The 19,175-nt window shown below is 37.2% G+C and overlaps 1 protein-coding gene across 21 annotated transcripts in view; it reads right to left on the bottom strand.

Moving 5' to 3' along the window:
• The window catches only part of LOC145276852 (aryl hydrocarbon receptor nuclear translocator homolog), a 281,732-nt gene that overhangs the window by 76,277 nt on the left and 186,280 nt on the right, over positions 1-19,175 (bottom strand). For all 21 annotated transcript variants that reach the window (XM_080128232.1, XM_080128240.1, XM_080128225.1 and 18 more), the window contains 2 exons: positions 11,774-11,891; positions 8,176-8,205 (listed from right to left, as the gene is read on the bottom strand). In XM_080128232.1, coding sequence (XP_079984358.1) covers positions 8,176-8,205; positions 11,774-11,891 — 148 coding nt within the window. The remainder of the gene's footprint in view (positions 1-8,175; positions 8,206-11,773; positions 11,892-19,175) is intronic.

The raw sequence follows: 19,175 nt of genomic DNA, 5'->3' as shown, positions 1-19,175 counted from the left end.
TTTGGGGAGGATTTAAGAGTATAAGGATTTTTAATGTTTATCATGCAAAACAGACAGGAAGGCATCTTGGGGGCAAAGTATTATCCCTTTAAAGCAGACATTTTGAAATGACATTTGTGCCAGTTATTTTAGTAACATACATCAGTAACAATATACATGTGACCTGTATAGGTCTTATATTTAAACATTACACTTTAGTCATAGAATGATAAATTATGATTTCCAAAAAGAGGGAAGCAGTATAAGTAAATAAGAGCAGGAAAACAGGGTTGGTGAATAAGCAATAACTTAATTGCTTCCTAAGAAGTGATTTTCACAATTTAGCAGTTTTTGTATGGTTTTGCCTTTATTTTTGGAGATATATTTTGTACTGTAATGCTTCTACTTCATCAAGATATTTCGGTCTGTCAGATCACTACAAACCCTGTCTGGACAGCTATTTACGTTTTGGTTGTGATATCACACAAGATCAATGAAAGTTCTGTCTTTAAGTGGGATCACTGTGGATTACATTGGATAACAATCGGATTGTAATCTGAAAGTTATCCAGTTACTGAATCAAATGGAATTTGGCAATTGGATTAATTCGGGATCAATCCGGAATCACAATCTTATCTCCCACACCCCAAAAAAATAACAGGCATAAATCATTAAGAAGCAACCCATGGCACTATAGCCCTTTATAGCTTCTTCCTATTTTTTTATTAGAAAGAAGTCACCACTTATCAAGTCCCAAAGGTCACTGGAGGATAATGGTTAATGAGTGTACAGAAGTCAATGGCACAATATCCTAGTAATTGTTAGTAGTGGAAATTTGGTAAATTGGATTACTTAAGGGGGTGGCTCATCAAGAATTTGTTTATGTTGGACTTGAATATTATCAAATTGTAGTCAGTTAGAAAGCAGGGAACTGGAAGAGAGTTCCACAGGCATGCAGTTTTAAGAAAGAAGCTTTGTTCATGGAATCTATGTTTAAGATTAGGCACAGAAAAAGAGTGGGGGAAATTATTGACAGTGGTTTCAGCTAGACGAGTGTTTTTCATGAAAGTTTGGCGAGGGGCGGGGACCATAGATTGGAGCTCAGACAGGCACCTGCCATGAAAAAAGTGATAGAGTAAAGACAGGCTTGTAACGTCTCTTCTGTGGGAAGAAGTTGCAGGGAAGAGAAAAGGGCACCCCCACCAGATTACGAAGTCTATTTTGAACTTTGTCAAAGTATGATAAGAGTTTTCCAGCAGCTCCTGCCCAGATGTGGCAATAGTACTTCATCTGTGGATGTACCTGACCTTTACTTAGGTAGAGAATTACATCAGCAGTGAGATATCTACTGGAGCGCTAGAAAGGTTCCACCATTTTTCCAGTCCAGAAGCTTGTCAAAACATGGAGCATCCCCAAGCCAAGAGCCATTCATTTCAATTGATGCCAGATAGGAGATCAGAGCGTTGATTATATAAAGATAGAAGCCTGGTTTTAGATGCATTAAAATAAACCAGCCACTTCTTTCCCCATTGCACCACATGCTCCAAGTCAGATGAGAGAGAATCAAAGAGAACTTTGTCATTTACGGCCTTTGATATGTTGACATAGATGGTAATGTCATCAGCATAAATGTCTTCGAATGATCAGGATGTGATTTAGAAGATCATTGATGTAGATCAATAAGAGAGTTGGGCCCAAGATGGGTTCCTGAGGGACTCCGGCATTAATACTGTGAACTTCTGATTTCTGCCCATCAACCACTACTCTTATGAACCTATCAGAGAGAAATGATTCATTAATTGAAAAAACATTTCCAGCTATTCCGTAGCTGGAGATCTTGTTAAGTATAGCTTTATGCCATACCCCATCAAAGGTCTTTGATATGTCAAGAGCAATTGCCCTAGAAAGGAAGCCTCCATTGAGAGATTCGCTAATCCTATGAGATATAACCATTACCACATCTGCTGTAGATCTAACAGAACAGAAATCATATTGCATGTCACTAAGAAGGTTACTTCTGCTGAGATGGTTAACTACTTCTCCATTTAACACGGATTCCAGCAACTTACTCATGACGCACAGGAGATTTATTGGTTTGTTCTGAGAGGAAGATGACCACTCACCTGAATTTATAAATACAGGACACACTTATGAGGTTTACCAGGGTGTTGGGAAGCAATTCTTTAAGACAATGCTTAAACAGCTTTGTAAGTATGGGAATTAGTTCTGGTTGAAGCTTTTTCAGCACTATAATTGAAATGCCATCAGGGTCAGTTGCTTTACAGGAATCAAGGTTTTTGATTAGCTTGGCAACATCACGCACAGATATTTGTATGTCGCATAGTGTGTTTTCTGATAAAAGAGGAAATACGAGGGGTTGACGGTCTTAGTCGCATAGTGTAGAATTAGTTGCAAAGTTCTTGATAAAGAGTTTGGCTTTGTCTCATGCTGACGAGATTACCTCAGGTCCATTGATGATGGTTGGGATAGAGCACATGATTCTGTTCAGGATCCTGTTTGCTATTTGCCAAAACTGGTGGTAACCAAGCCGCTGCTTAACTACTTTAGATTTAATGGACCGAGCATACAACTCTCTCGCATTCTTTATTACTCTTTTACAGTGATTGCTGGCAGTTCTAGAATCGGCTTTAGTCTCAGTACAGCTTCATGTTTTTCCTTTGATCCTTTTTCAATAAAGGCAATATTATCTTTTAAAAAAATTTTTCTCTGTATAATATGTGTCTTTACTCTCCTCTTATGAAGAGAAGCATTTGGCTTCAAAATGCTATGGCCTAAAGAGGTTTCTCTATCCCGAAATATTGTAGTCCCTTTGGAACTAAAAGCATAATAAAATTTAATTGTAATTTTTTTTATCCCTTTATTATTTTAACTTATTCTATAAACTTAGTTCGTATTTTTAAATGTATTTATAGTGTATCTGAGAAAATTGACCAAATCCTGTCTACTCATCCTTCGGCTAACATTCACATTTGCGGTGACTTCAATGTCAATAATGTGGAATGGCTGACCCACTCAAATAAGACAGATAATGAAGGGAGGTTCTGTCATGATTTTGCCATTGCTTATGACCCCACTCAGATTGTTCACGAACCCATCCGTGTGCCCGATTCTACCTGTCAGTATGCAAGCCTTCTAGACCTTGTAGGCATAGACTGATTCATACCATCCAAAAAATTCCAATAAAAACCTAACACCCAGCCATGGTTCTCCCCAGAATGTGCGGCTGCTATCGCTCACAGAAATCACTTTTTCCATAGCTACCAACGTAATAGATATACTGAGACTAAAGCTGCTTTCAGGAATGCCAGCAACCACTGTAAAAGAGTAATAAAAAATGCAAGAGAGCTATATGCTCAGTCCGTTAAATCAAAAGTAGCTGAGCAGTGGCTTGGTTCCAATCAGTTTTGCCAAATAGCAAACAGGATCCAGAACAGAAGCGTGCGTTCTATCCCAACTATCATCAATAGACCTGAGATCATTTCATTAGCATCAGACAAGGCCCAAACATTTGCCAAGAACTTTGCAGCTAATTCTACCCTATGCGACGAAGGCCATCAACTCCCTGTATCTCCTCCTATAACAGGCAACACGCTATGCAACATACAAATATCTGTATGTGATGTCGCCAAGCTAATCAAGAACCTTGATTCTAGTAAAGCAACTGGCCCTGACGGCATTCCAATTATAGTGTTGAAAAAGCTCCAACCAGAACTTGTCCCTATACTTACAAAACTGTTTAAGGAGAAATGCTTCCCAACACCCTGGAAAACCTCATCAGTATGCCCTGTATTTAAGAATTCAGGTGATGTCATCTCCCTTCCAGTACAGACCAATAAGTCTCCTGTGTGTCATGAGTAAGTTGCTGGAATCCATATTAAATAGAGAAGTATTCAACCACCTCAACAAAAATAATCTTCTTAGTGACATGCAATATGGTTTCCGTTCTGCTAGATCTACAGTAGATGTGCTAACGGTTATATCTCATAGGATTAGTGAATCTCGACAAAGGCTTCCTTTCTAGGCCAATTGCTCTTGACATATGAAAGGCCTTTGATAAGGTATGGTATAAAGGCTTACTTCACAAGATTTCCAGCTACGGTATAACTGAAAATGTTTTCTCAATTATTAAATCATTTCTCTCTGATAGGCTCATAAGAGTAGTGGTTAATGGTCAGAAATCAGAGGCCCACAGTATTAATTCTGGAGTTCCTCAGGGGTCCATCCTGGGCTCAACTCTCTTCCTGATCTACATCAATGATCTCCCAAAACATACTTAAATCATTCGTTGATATCTATGCTGATGACACAACCATCTATGGCAACACATCAAAGGCTGTAAATGACAAAGTTCTCTCTCCTCTGATCTTGAGTGTATGTTACAGTGGGGGAAGAGGTGGCTAGTTACTTTTAATGCATCTAAAACCAAGCTCCTATCTTTACATCATAAATGCTCTGATTCACATTTGGCTTCAATTGAAATGGATTGCTCTCATCTCTATGTTTTGACAAGCTTCTGGGTTTGACATTTACTCCTGATCTGAAATGGAACGCTAACATCAAGTCTATTGCCAAGGTCGCTGGAAAAATGGTGGGATCTTTCTACTGCTCCAGAAGATATCTTACTGCTGATGCAATTCTCTATCTGTAGAAAAGCCAAGTACGTCCAAGGATGGAGTACTGCTGCCACATCTTGGCAGGAGCTGCTAAAAACAGCCTATCCTGCCTTGACAGAGTACAAAATGAACTTCGTGGCTTAGTGGGGATGCCCTTTTCTCTTTTCTGCAACCTCTCTCCCACAGTAGAAACGTTGTGAGCCTGTCTTTGTTTTATCGTTACTTCCATGGCAAGTGCTCATCTGAGCTTCAATCTCTGGTCCCCCCTCACCAATCTTTCACAATAAACATCCGTCTAGCTGAAACCATTGTCAATAATTTTCCCCACTCTTCATCTGTGCCTAAATCAAAACGTAGATTCCATGAACAAAGCTTCTTTCTTAGAAGTACACACCTGTGGAACTCTCTTCCATTTGCCGGTTTCCCATCTGACCACAACTTGGATGTCTTTAAGTCCAACATAAACAAATTCCTGATGAACCGCCCCCTTAAGTAAGACACTTTATCAAATCTCCAATACTAATGATTAATACAATACTATCCCACTGACACACAATAACCCTTATCTCAGAGTGGCTTCCGGGTCTTGATAAGTGGTGATCACCATGTAACAAAAAACAATTCGTCTCCACTCTTGAGGCTTGCTTTCACAAATATCCATGGGCTTAAAGGTAAAATAGATGATGTAGAGTCTTACCTTTTAGTAAACTCCCCAGATATCTTAGCATTAAATGAAACAAACTTACACTTTTCAATCCCCTCCAGCTTCTTTAACATGACAGGATACCTTCCTCTTTGCTGTAAGGACTCGGATAGATGTATGCACGCACTTAGAGTCTATATTCGTAGCACCCTCCCTTAAACTAGAGAGAAAAATCTTGAATCAGATGACCAGGCTTTTATGTGCTTTCGACTAACATTTTATCACTGCATTAGTTACTTATATTTCCTGTTGTTTTTCCTCAAGTCAGGATTGTACCCGAATCGATCATGTCACTGATAGTATAGATGCAGCACTCTCCTTGGGTAGTAACGCCCAAATACATGCGTTTGGTGACTTTAATGTCCACCATAAAAATTGGCTTGGTTTCTCAGGTTACACAGATGCAGCTGGACGCTCTACATATAGCTTCTCTTATAGCCCATTCCCTCACATAGACAGTAATGTTTCCAACTCCCCTACCAGATCGTGAACCTCAGCAGGCTTCACTTCTAGATCTATTCCTCACCACAGTACCTGAGGATTGTGAGACTAATGCCCACAGTCCACTTGGAAACGCAGACAATCTAGTGGTATCAGTTGACATCACATTTAAATCCCAACCTCACGGTGAGGAATCATTGCTCAAAACAACAAGGTACTACAACAGGGCTTACTGAGAAACAATAAGAGAACATATCTGAGATGCACCATGGACCGATATCGTCTCGCTTCCTGGTGAACAGTGTGTCAATAAGAAAACTGAAAGATGAAAAGCAGGAATTGAAGCACATGTTCCCACATAGAAGTAATATAGCAAGCCCCACTCACCCCCATGGTTCACTACAGAGTGCGCAGCTGCCATTACACAAAGACACCATGCATTCCGCCAGTTTGTATGTCATAAGTCAAATACAAATAAGCAAAATTCATAAATGCTAGAAATCATTGTAAGAGAGAAATAGTGACAGCCAAAAGAAAGCATGCTGAAATAATCAGGGAACGCATAGAATCGCCAAAGATAGAGACTCGTGATTTCGGAAAAATCTATACTAGTGTAGTGATTAAAGGACAATCAGTAATTCCTTTACTGAGCAACAACCAGAAGGTTGCATGCATGGTAACTAAGAAGGTGGAACTGCTGTCCTGGCAATTGCCTCTAACTCCACCCTAGAGCCAACAAACAACTCTCTCCTAAATTTCCCTATGAGGACTAAAGCCACATTAGATGATGTAAAAATCACCCCTTCTCATGTCTGCGATACATGATACATCCAAGTCCTTTGACAAAGTCTGGCACAAAGGGCTGCTAATGAAAATTAAATCATACATTATAACTGGATGTATACTAAATATAATTAGATCCATTTAGATCCATCTTAGACAATAGAAGCATACAGGTTGTCATTGATGGACATACATCCAAGCAGCATAACATTAATGCGGGAGTGTCTCAGGGGTCGATCCTTGGATCATTATTATTCCTGATATTCAAAAACGAGATGGGTATATTTGCTGATGATACAATGCTCTATAACATGCATTAAGGAAGAAAAGATGTAAATAAATCTAAGACAATGGCAAAATCATTAGAAAATGACCTCCAGACAATAGTTGAATGGGGTTGCAAATAGATGCTAATATTTAATGCTAGGAAAACTAAGCTGCTTTCCTTTAACACCTCTCGAACTGCTTATATCGATGAAAAAAAAACACCCTACCTGAGAATTCTACCTTCAAACTCCTTTTTTGGGACTATTTTACAATATTTTACTTTGTGGGCAATATGAACTGGAACAAATATATAGAGGACATTGCAAAGACTGCTGCAAAGATGGTGGGTTCCCCCTATTGAGCTAGAAGACTACTCACACCTGAGAGTATCCCGTACCTCTACAAGGCCACCATTCACTCATGGATGGAGTGTTGTTGGCACATCTGGACTGGTGCATCTACCACTAGCCTCTCCATCTTGGATAGATTCCAAAAAAGAGTTGTACATCTAATCTGTCCCACTTTATCCAGCTCTTGTCCCATCGTCACAATGTTGCATCTCTTCCTGTTTTGATGGAATGTATTCTGATGAACTCATTGCACTTCTACCCCGTACATATCCCCAACAAACCCGTTCAGCAATAAGATCTCACCCTTTCACTGTTGAGGTCTTTAGATGCCAAAAAGCGTTCTATTCTAATAGTTTCTTCTCTTGAACAGATGGACTTTAGAATTCCCTTCCTGCTACCTGCTTTCCTGGTCGTACTGATATACAGAAGTTTAAATGTAACATAAACCGACATCTTGCTAATCTTTCCTAAACATGGTCCCAAAAAGTATCCTTTTTCGTCCAAGTGGTGATATGCCTTGTTAGGAGTTCACGTTAAATAAATAAATAAATAGAGCTGGTAGAGTGTATATGGTAGTATATTGATCATACAAGTGAATGTTAAATATAAAAAATGATATACATGAAATGTAATTATAAAATGCTGAATAGGTGTGGGAGGCTGGTATATGGATCTGCAGAATAGATTTCCACATAGTGGTCAAGGAGTCGGAGTCGGAGTCTAAGATATCAAAGTAGTCGGAGTCAGAGTCAGCATTTTAGGAATTCAAGGAGTCAGACTTTCACCATCCGACTCCGCAACCCTGTTAATTTCAGAGAAGTGATTAGAGTTGATTTGAGAGAAATGATGATAAATAGAAAACTGGCTAGAAACAGGTTATTTTGGAAGTCAATTGCCAGCATGTACAACGGACATTAAACTGATGATAATGACTATGAGGAAGTGTTACTATTAAAAATAAAGAAGAAACATTGTTTTTTATGGAAATGTAAAAATTCAATAAAACAAAATTGCTTACATTGATGACCCTCTTTTTTAACAGTTCCAGCTGCAAATAAAAACAATTTGTCATGAAAACAGGAATTGATATTTAGCATTAAGGAATTTTTTCAATGTGAATAATTCAAACATGTGCAAATATACATTTCATCCAAGAGAAATTTAGAAAACAAAAAGAGAAAATTTGTCTGGCCTGAAATTACTACAAATTCAAAGTTTTACTATTAAGTTTTTGCTGGGGATGGGGCATTCGACAGGATGCCAGACATTCACCCACTATCTGATAAATTCCAACCAAGAGATCTTTTTAAGATTTCAAACATCTATTTAAGTGCAACTGTTTGTATCTTGCATTTGGATCACCGGATATATTTGCCTTTTTCTAAAGTTTTTTTTTTTTTTTTTTTTTTTTTACAAGGGACTCACCACCTATCAAAGCACAAAGGCCACTCAAGGATAAGGGTTAATGAAAGTAGAATTTGATCATTTAAGGGGGCGGTTCATGAGTCCGGTTGTTCCTATAGTTACTAAAATGATGAAGATCTTCCTAAGATTCCAGTTTTTTTCATGTCGTATACATTAGACTTTGATATATTTTTTTCCTTTTCAGCTTTAATTCAGCATCATCGGGGACACTAATTTCTAAGGTTGCTTCTTTCTTCTTCTTGCCCCATATCACTATATCAGGCTTAATAGCTCCTTTTCTAGGTACATAGCTGTAGGACTTACATAGTTATAGTGGATGTTGTATGACTTATTTCCCACTGTTCTTTCTGGTATATTTTCCCAGAACTTGTCGCTACATTTAATATTCAACGTTGGTGCAAGTAGACTATAATAGTGAAATTCAAAATGTTTAATATTCAATTTTAACAAAACCCAATGGTTTCTAGTCAATTATTATGTTACAGTAATGAATTTATCCAAAAGACGAAAAAAGGCAGAAAAAAAATTATTAAAGAAAACATCTTTTTGATGAAAATTAAAATGTTTGGCTAAAAAACACAGGAGAGATTCAAGGAGAGGTAAATAGCGTGTAACTATTGCCAATTTTTTAATTGTGCATTAACAATCATAAATATGAGTTACTTGCTTTCGATAATTAGGTTACTTCCCTTGTTATTATGTCAATGTGTTCCATAAGAATATGGCAAGTTTTTTTTTTATGATAAAGTTTGAAAACTTGTGTTTTTTTTTCTCTTTTTAAATAATGCATTAACATTAAAGTACTTCTGACATGCCAATTAAATAGATATCATTGCTTTTAGTTGAAATTGACACAAAAAGTCAATAGATATCATTTTATCTTTTTAATTGATCTTTTTGTTTTCTGAATTTCACTATTATTATATAGTTGCACCTCAACTTTTTACAGATTGTCTAGTGGAGATATTTACACACTCTAATGTGTCATAACCCCCAACAGAACCTTACAATTGGATGTCAGGTGGCTCATACTCTAGTTCTGTGTGGTAGAACCTGCACTTGTCATTGCTGAGACCACTCATCATAAAAGCATTGATCTTGGGCAGCCATTATAATCCTCTCTTGATCACATCAGCACAATCATTTGTTAGTCAGTTTACAGAGCCTTCCTTATATATATATATATATATATATATATTCCTGGATCAATTCATACAGAAAATACTTGACATGCTGTTGGTTGGCAGATTTTTCCAGGTTTTGTAATGGAAAGTCTTGGTGTATTTTTGACGACTCTTTTGGGCTATTTCTGTAGCAGATTTGTTTTCTGATTTTGTCTTATTTATAAGAGTCTTGTTCAAAATGTTTAACCAGTTTTGTGATGCAGGTTGTTTTGTTAACTCTTGTTTTTTGATGCTGATGTAATATGAGGAGTTTTAGATTCTGGGAGCTTATCAGATATTGCTTTCTGCGCACAATAGTGGCAGCATGAAGTTGGTCAATTTCTGAAAGACCCATATCTCCTGCTCTTCTGGGCAAATACAGCCTAGGCATACACTGGTTTCTGTATGTTATACTATAATGTGTAAACATTTTTCTTGTTTTAGTGTCTAATCTGGTAATGTCCTTTTGTGGACATTCAACAATACGAAAACTGTATGTTATCACAAGCATGACAAGTTGGTTAATGGCAGTAACTTATTTTTTTATTTGTAAGCTGTTTTTTTACAAATTCTCCTTACATGGCATACATATTTCTCTCTTCTTGGCATGCTGAATTAAATTATTCTGTTCTATGCCTGCTTTGTTTCAGCTCTTCTAGGTCTTTGATGTCATTATTTTCATCAAATTGTATGTTTTCCGTCTGGATCTTCTTCCCAACTCTGATGGAGCACTTGGCACATTTGTCGAGACCAAATTTCATTCCAAACTTGGAGAAGATATAACTTGCAAGAATTGACTTAAGTCAGTATTTAAACTAACACACAACTTGAAGTCACCTATGAAGAGCAAGTGGTTGACTCTTGTTCGGATCTTGTAAGTAACCTTGGGTTTTATTCAGTAATAGCTGGGTGCCCAGTCATAAAATATGTTTAAAGATGATATTTTAATTTATGCAAATTTTGTATCTATTATTATACAGTCAATTCTGTATTCTATACCCAAGATATAGTAGCGATTTCAAAAGTAAAAAAAACAAAAAAAACAATAACTTGAGTGCCATCAGCTAGAATCAAAACCAAAACATTTAGCGCTCTAACCATAATTGTTACCATTTGTGCTATCGTTAGAAAAATAAGAAATAGTTAACAATTAACTAACTTTAACGTATAAATGTACATATCTGCGCATATGTACAAATAACACTTTTAGTCGACTTACGTCTGCCAAGTTTCACTTTTTTTTCAATTTTGATCCACTTTTCGCAGCTATTTTTATTAGTTAAAAACCCATAAAACAACGGTCCATAAACAATTTTGACCCGCCTCACACCGCTCTGCAACCTTGCGTGTGTATATATATATATATATATATATATATATATATATATATATATAAGGGATGGGATGATGCCAATATTTTTCCCGATTCCGATACAATTACCAATTCCATGCTAAATTCCCAATTCTGATTCTTCATAAATCTCTAATTATTTAACTATAAGATTGTTATTTTCTCCGATTTATGTAAAAACACATAAATATGCAGATATTTTCCTAAACGTCAAAATATACTTGTGGCGGATGATCTATCGATTTTAGCTTTACTGGTATTTTAAAATCAATAAATGTTTATTATTTTATCATTATTATTAGCAATGGAAGATTTTACTTTAAACAAAATCAAATAACAAAAAAAAGACAAAAGAATCGTTTTGGCATTGGAAAATAGCCCTCAATTTTTCCGATTCCTGATTCTGATTAATCGTCCCAACACATACACACGCTTGTGAGTAGACGTATTATTGGTTGTTCCATGTGGATTCTTTGAAATCTTACTATTGTTTGACATGTGTAATCGTGGAGTATTAAGGTAAAAAAATTATTTTAGTTTTTTATGGCAATTTTTAATATTTGGATTTTATAAAACAAATGTTGAGGTATAGAATTGTGTTTCTTTTACAAACAGATTGTGTCAATCTAATCAAGGAAATTAAACAAAGAAACATTCAATGTTATTTTTATATTTACTTTTTAAGTCCAATATGCGACCAGTATTTTGAGAATCTGTTGTGGATAACTGCTCTCGAACTTTTTCAAGGTCATCTGGATGCACCAAATCATATATAGCATTTCCAAACCAATCAGACTAGAAAAATTAAATTGTCAAAATATTCAGTAAGAAAACAAATGGCAACTTTAAACTTAATGTAATAAAAACAATTTAAATATTTAAAAGAAAAACTAAAATAATAAATTATGAAAACAAATAAGGAGAAAAAATGAATAAATAAAAATTGACCAACACATGAAAAGCATGAAAAATGATGTTAAACCGAATCTGATGATGAGAAAAATGTAGAAATAATTCAGAATATTATTAAACATCAACCTATTTGAATTAAGACCAACTGGAAGAATTTTTGAATATAAGCACTCAATTTATGCAAAAATATTATTTACTTACTTTTTAAATGATTTCTGGAAATATTTGGAATGTAAAGATAAAGGGAAAAATATAAATAAAACACTATTATATATATATATATATATATATATATGAATGGGAGATGACAATACACATGTCCATAGATAAGTATATATATATACATATATATATATATATATATATATATATATATATATATATATTTGGGTTTGCCTCAAACAAGGCATATTGCGACTGAAACATAAAGAGCTACCGTGAGAGAGGCCAGATTTCTAGGGATGAGGACAACCTTGATGACATGTAAATATCTGTATATTGGTACAGCAAAGGAAACATGAAGGGAATTCCAAAACGAATTAGAGAAGAAAATCTTCCAACATCTAAAGACCATCTACAATGAAAAGGTGCAATTTTGTTGCGAGTGGATCTGCGGTTATTTATGTTGATGGGGTTACAAGTGCAGTAAATTGATTGTGGCATATTTCGTGGTAATGAATGTAAAACAGGCACATTATTGGATTAGAAATTCTTTTTTTCATCTCGTCCAAGAAGAAGAAACTAGTGTTTGGTGCATCAACCTAAATGTGACAATACTCTATGTACAGGCATATATATAGTATCAGACCTGACCGAATGGATAATTGTAGGCATAGACCGATTCATATTATCCAAAAAATTCCAACAAAAACCTAACACCCAGCCATGGTTCTCCCCAGAATGTGCGGCTGCTATCGCTCACAGAAATCACTTTTTCCATAGCTACCAACGTAATAGATATACTGAGACTAAAGCTGCTTTCAGGAACGCCAGCAACCACTGTAAAAGAGTAATAAAAAATGCAAGAGAGCTATATGTTCAGTCCATTAAATCAAAAGTAGCTGAGCAGTGGCTTGGTTCCAACCAGTTTTGCCAAATAGCAAACAGGATCCGGAACAGAAGCGTGCGTTCTATCCCAACCATCATCAATAGACCTGAGATCATTTCATTAGCATCAGACAAGGCCCAAACATTTGCCAAGAACTTTGCAGCTAATTCTACCCTATGCGACGAAGGCCATCAACTCCCTGTATCTCCTCCTATAACAGGCAACACGCTATGCAACATACAAATATCTGTATGTGATGTCGCCAAGCTAATCAAAAACCTTGATTCCAGTAAAGCAACTGGCCCTGACGGCATTTCAATTATAGTGTTGAAAAAGCCCCAACCAGAACTTGCCTCTATACTTACAAAACTGTTTAAGGAGAAATGCTTCCCAACACCCTGGAGAACCTCATCAGTATGCCCTGTATTTAAGAAGTCAGGTTATAAGTAATCTCCCTCTTAGTACAGACCAATGTCCCCTGTGTGTCATGAGTAAGTTGCTGGAATCCATATTAAATAGAGAAGTATTCAACCACCTCAACAAAAATAACCTTCTTAGTGACATACAATATGGTTTCCGTTCTGCTAGATCTACAGTAGATATGCTAATGGTTATATCTCATAGGATTAGTGAATCTCGACAAAGGCTTCCTTTCTAGGCCAATTACTCTTGACATATGAAAGGCCTTTGATAAGGTATGGCATAAGGGCCAACTTCACAAGATTTCCAGCTACGGTATAGCAGGAAATGTTTTCTCAATTGTTAAATCATTTCTCTCTGATAGGTTCAGAAGACTATTGGTTGATGGGCAGAAATCAGAGGCCCACAGTATTAATGCTGGAGTCCCTCAGGTGTCCATCCTGGGCTCAACTCTCTTCCTGGTCTACATCAATGATCTCCCAAAACACATACTTTAATTATTTGTTGACATCTATGCTGATGACACGACTATCTGTAGCAACACTTCAAAGACCGTAAATGACAAAGTTCTCCCTGATTCTCTCTCTTCTGATCTTGAGCACGTGGTACAGTGGGGGAAGAGGTGGCTGGTTACTTTTAATGCATCTAGGACCAAGCTCCTATCTTTACATCATCAACGCTCTGACCCTCACTCCTGATCTGAAATGGAACACGTACATCAGGTCTGTTGACAAGGTCGCTGGGAGGATAGTGGGATCCTTCTACCGCACCAGAAGATATCTCACTAATGATGCAATTCTCTATCTGTAGAAAAGCCAAGTATGTCCAAGGATGGAGTACTGCTGCCACATCTAGGCAGGAGCTGCTAAAAACAGCCTATCCTGCCTTGACAGAGTACAAAATAGACTTTGTGGCTTAGTGGGGATGCCCTTTTCTCTTTCCTGCAGCCTCTCTCCCACAGAAGAGACGTTGCGAGCCTGTCTTTGTTTTATCGGTATTTTCATGGCAAGTGTTAGTCTGTGCTCCAATCTCTGGTCTCTCCTCGCCGACCTATCACAAAAAACACCCGTCTGGCTGAAACCAGTCATTAATTTCCCCCAACTCTTTATCTGTGCCTAAATCCAAGCGTAGATTCCATGAGCAGAGTTTCTTTCTTAGAAGTGCACGACTGTGGAACTCTCTTCTGTTTGCCTGTTTCCCACCTTCTTCAAGTCCAACATAAACAAATTCCTGACAAACCGCCCCCTTAAGTAAGACACTTTATCAAATCTCCAATACTAACGATTACTACGATACTATCCCATTGGTTACTGTACACGCAATAACCCTTATCCCCGAGTGGCTTCCAGGCCTTGATAAGTGGTGACCTCCATGTAAAAAGAAAAAAAAAAAAAAAAAGGCAAATGGAGGTTTTATAGACATTCTAGCAGGCCACCCAGTGTTGCCTGGTTCTAAAATATGCATATTATATTTTAATTAATGCAGAATTTTTATTTATTATAAACAGAAATACTGTAAGTATTAAACGTAACATTAGATTCCTTAAAAAAAAAAAAAGAAAACGGACAGAAACTGAGACATAGGCATGTGAGTATTACGTTTTTTCGAAACAGTTCACTTCTTGTGAAAAAAAAATACTTGAACTGAGATCGAAACCAAAACCTTAAGACAGTGAGTTAAGTATGATAACTATTAGACCAGCTTGATATGATCTTTAAAAAGTGTTTTCAAACCTACTTATTCTTAACACATTCTCACTTTTATAGATAGATAAGATACCAGGAGATGTGAAACATATTCTAATTTTAAGGAATAGAGAAAGAGAGAGAGAGAGAGGGAGAGAGTGGAATTATAGTGTAGACACGTTGACCAGAAGTAAAAGATCAGCTGATGTGAGTCATGTGATCAGGTTAGCTGAATCGTTGAGATTTGATTTGGACTCAGAAGACAATGGACAGCTTCCCGTTGTCTCCTCCTCTTCCCTGAGGGGGGGGGGGGGAAACGAGGACGAACGCTGACGTGTGTAGAAGAAGAACCCACACAGGCCGATTTCACTTTCCACCTTCTGCAGGACATCTGGGAAAGTGAAATAAACTATAGAACTAATTCCTTGTCTTGGAGTGATTGAATCTTCATCCAAAAACAGGTATCAAGTCTCCCTCCAGGACGAGAAATTCCAGATGGTCCAACATTGAAGAAGCAGAGGTAGGTTCTGAAAATACATGTCACTCACACACGATTCCCTTTATGATACAACATAAATATATAATATAACATGTCATCTCTTCTAATCCATTATTAGAGATGACGCAACAAACACTACACCCTTTATTATAGAGACAATACAACACACGCTCATTTGGTGTCGTGAGTGTGAAAAAAAAAAAGAAAGAAAAATCTCGAACCTGGTGGTTACCATAAAAAAATATATATTATATAGACACGACGAAAAGAAAGAAGAAAAAATATTGTACACTACACATAAAAAAGAAAAAGATAAAGAAAATTGAAGAAAAAAAAAACAAAAACGTAGGGTCCTTTCATTGAACAGTGAAAAAAAATACATATATATATATATACGCAACCAAAAAAAAAGACACATCAAAATTATGTTAAATTAAAATTATTATATGCTAAATTAAGAGAAATAAGAAAAAAAAACAGATAGCTCAATCGACATACAGATAACGAATTGTTGATTTTACATATGAAAACACAGAAAAAAGTAACCAGCCACCTCTTCCTCCACTGAACCACGCGCTCAAGGTCTGAAGAGATAGAATCAGAGAGAACTTTGTCATTTAAGGCATTTGATGTGTTGCTATAGATAGTCGTGTCATCAGCATAGATGTCAACGAATGATTTAAGTATGTGTTTTGGGAGATCATTGATGTAGATCAAGAAGAGAGTTGGGCCCAGGATGGACACCTGAGGGACTCCAGCATTAATACTGTGGGCCTCTGATTTCTGACCATCAACCAATAGTCTTCTGAACCTATCAGAGAGAAATAATTTAATTATTGAGAAAACATTTCCAGTTATACCGTAGCTGGAAATCTTGTGAAGTAGGTCTTTATGCCATACCTTATCGAAGGCCTTTCATATGTCAAGAGTAATTGGCCTAGAAAGGAAGCCTTTGTTGAGATTCACTAATCCTATGAGATATAACCGTTAGCACATCTACTGTAGATCTAGCAGAACGGAAACCATATTGCATGTTACTAAGAAGGTTATTTTTGCTGAGGTGGTTGAATACTTCTCTATTTAATATGGATTCCAGCAACTTACTCATGACACACAGGAGACTTATTGGTCTGTACTGGAAAGGAGATGACATCACCTGAATTCTTAAATACAGGGCATACTGATGAGGTTTTCCAGGGTGTTGAGAAGCATTTCTCCTTTGTAAGTATAGGGGCAAGTTCTGGTTGGGGCTTTTTCAACACTATAATTGAAATGCCGTCAGGGCCAGTTGCTTTACTGGAATCAAGGTTTTTGATTAGCTTGGCGACATCACATACAGATATTTGTATGTTGCATAGCGTGTTGCCTGTTATAGGAGGAGATACAGGGAGTTGATGGCCTTCGTCGCATAGGGTAGAATTAGCTGCAAAGTTCTTGGCAAATGTTTGGGCCTTGTCTGATGCTAATGAAATGATCTCAGGTCTATTGATGATGGTTGGGATAGAACGCACGCTTCTGTTCCGGATCCTGTTTGCTATTTGGCAAAACTGGTTGGAACCAAGCCACTGCTCAGCTACTTTTGATTTAATGGACTGAACATATAGCTCTCTTGCATTTTTTATTACTCTTTAACAGTGGTTGCTGGCGTTCCTGAAAGCAGCTTTAGTCTCAGTATATCTATTACGTTGGTAGCTATGGAAAAAGTGATTTCTGTGAGCAATAGCAGCCGCACATTCTGGGGAGAACCATGGCTGGGTGTTAGGTTTTTATTGGAATTTTTTGGATAATATGAATCGGTCTATGCCTACAATTATCCATTCGGTCAGGTCTGATACTGTAGAGGACACATCTGTTTTTAAACTTGGAATGCAGAGGTAGATTAGATATAAATGTATGGAAGCTATCCCAGTCAGCCATAAAGTATTGATATACAGTACGGTGGAGAAGTACGTCTGAAGACGTATTACATTTCATTTTTATCTTAACTGATACAACGGAGTGGTCGGAGGATCCCAGGGGAGATAGAACAGCACATGAGGATAGCTCAGTGGAAGTAGAGAGAAAAAGGTCTAGGAGTCTTGCGTACTGACCACTAGTATCGGGCACATGGGTGGACTCGCGAACAATCTGAGTGAGGTCATAGGCAATGGCAAAATCATGACAGAACCTCCCCTCATCATCCATCTTATTTGAGTGAGTCAGCCATTCCACATTGTGGACATTATAGTCACCGCAAATGTGAATGTTAGCCGCAGAATGAGCACACAGGATGTGATCAATTTTCTCAGATATACTCTTAAAGATAGTAACTCCGCTGTTGTGGGGGCGATAGAGGGCAAATATAAATGCGGTGGTGTAAGCAAGTGGAACCCGGAAGCACATATAAGGTAAATTAGGGTCTTCTCTGGAGATATCCCTGCCACACGGGAAGTCATCTTTAATGTAGGCACATATTCCATGCCCATGGCGATCTTGGGGGGTCAGATTTAGATGTTAAGTTAGAGTATCCATTAATTATGAACTCATCTAGGGAGGTGGTCGGCCCTATTCCAGTTTCGCTTAGAAAAAAGATATCTGGTTTTGTCTCCTGTAATTGGGCTTCAACCTCTGGAAGGTTGGAACGTAGACCCCTGACGTTGGAGAAGGAGACATGGTAGTAGGGGTCTACGTTGGAGGATGGGGTTCTAGGTTTATTTGTGTTTTTTTTTTTGGAGATATTTCATGTTGAGGATTTTGGGATTTGGGGAACAGATCAGCATTTTGGGATTTGTGGAACAGGTTAGCGCAGTACAGAGAGGGAAAGTAAGAGAGAAAAGACAGGAAGATTTTTTTTTTTTTTGTAGCACATAAGGAAAAGCCGTACATATATATATATACTAGCATTTACGCTCGGGGTTGCCCGGGTATTTGGAGGTGTATGTTGAGCAAAAAAAAAAAAAAAAAAAAGAAAAAAAAAAAAAGCGGTCAATTTTTTAAACTTTGGCCCCTATTATGACCCCTTAACATTTATTGTTTGGAGCTCAAATCAAGTTATTAAGTTAGATCCATGTCCAAGGAACTTATATCTAAAATTTCAAGTGTTTAGACCCAAAATTGTCAGATTTTGCAGAGTTCTCAAAGGTCAAATCGTTGAACTTTTACTCCTTAACAGCCAAATTTCTGGCAGAAAACCGATCACAAAGATTTTCCCAAATCTCAGTACCCTGTATATGAAATTTCAAGTCTGTAGACTTAAAATTCACAGAGTTATTGCATAGGGAAATGTACACACACAGACACGTTCACTTTTATAGATATATAGATTACTGGATGAATATTTAATATAATTAGATCTTTCTTAGCAAGTTCAGGTCATTCTCAATGGCGTACATCTAAACAATATCACATTACTGTGGTAAGCCTCAGAGATTGGACCTTCATTATTTTGGATTTTCATGAACGACCTCCCTAATGTAATCACGGCCAAGATGAGTACATTTGCTGATAATGATCTATTTGCAACATGCAAACGAATC

Source organism: Euprymna scolopes, chromosome 5 (genome assembly GCF_053919585.1).
Source record: "Euprymna scolopes isolate OS-2025 chromosome 5, ASM5391958v1, whole genome shotgun sequence".
Taxonomy (NCBI): Eukaryota; Metazoa; Mollusca; class Cephalopoda; order Sepiida; family Sepiolidae; genus Euprymna; species Euprymna scolopes.
Note: the sequence above shows the minus strand (reverse complement) of the source record. Positions and strands in the feature narration are given on the sequence as shown.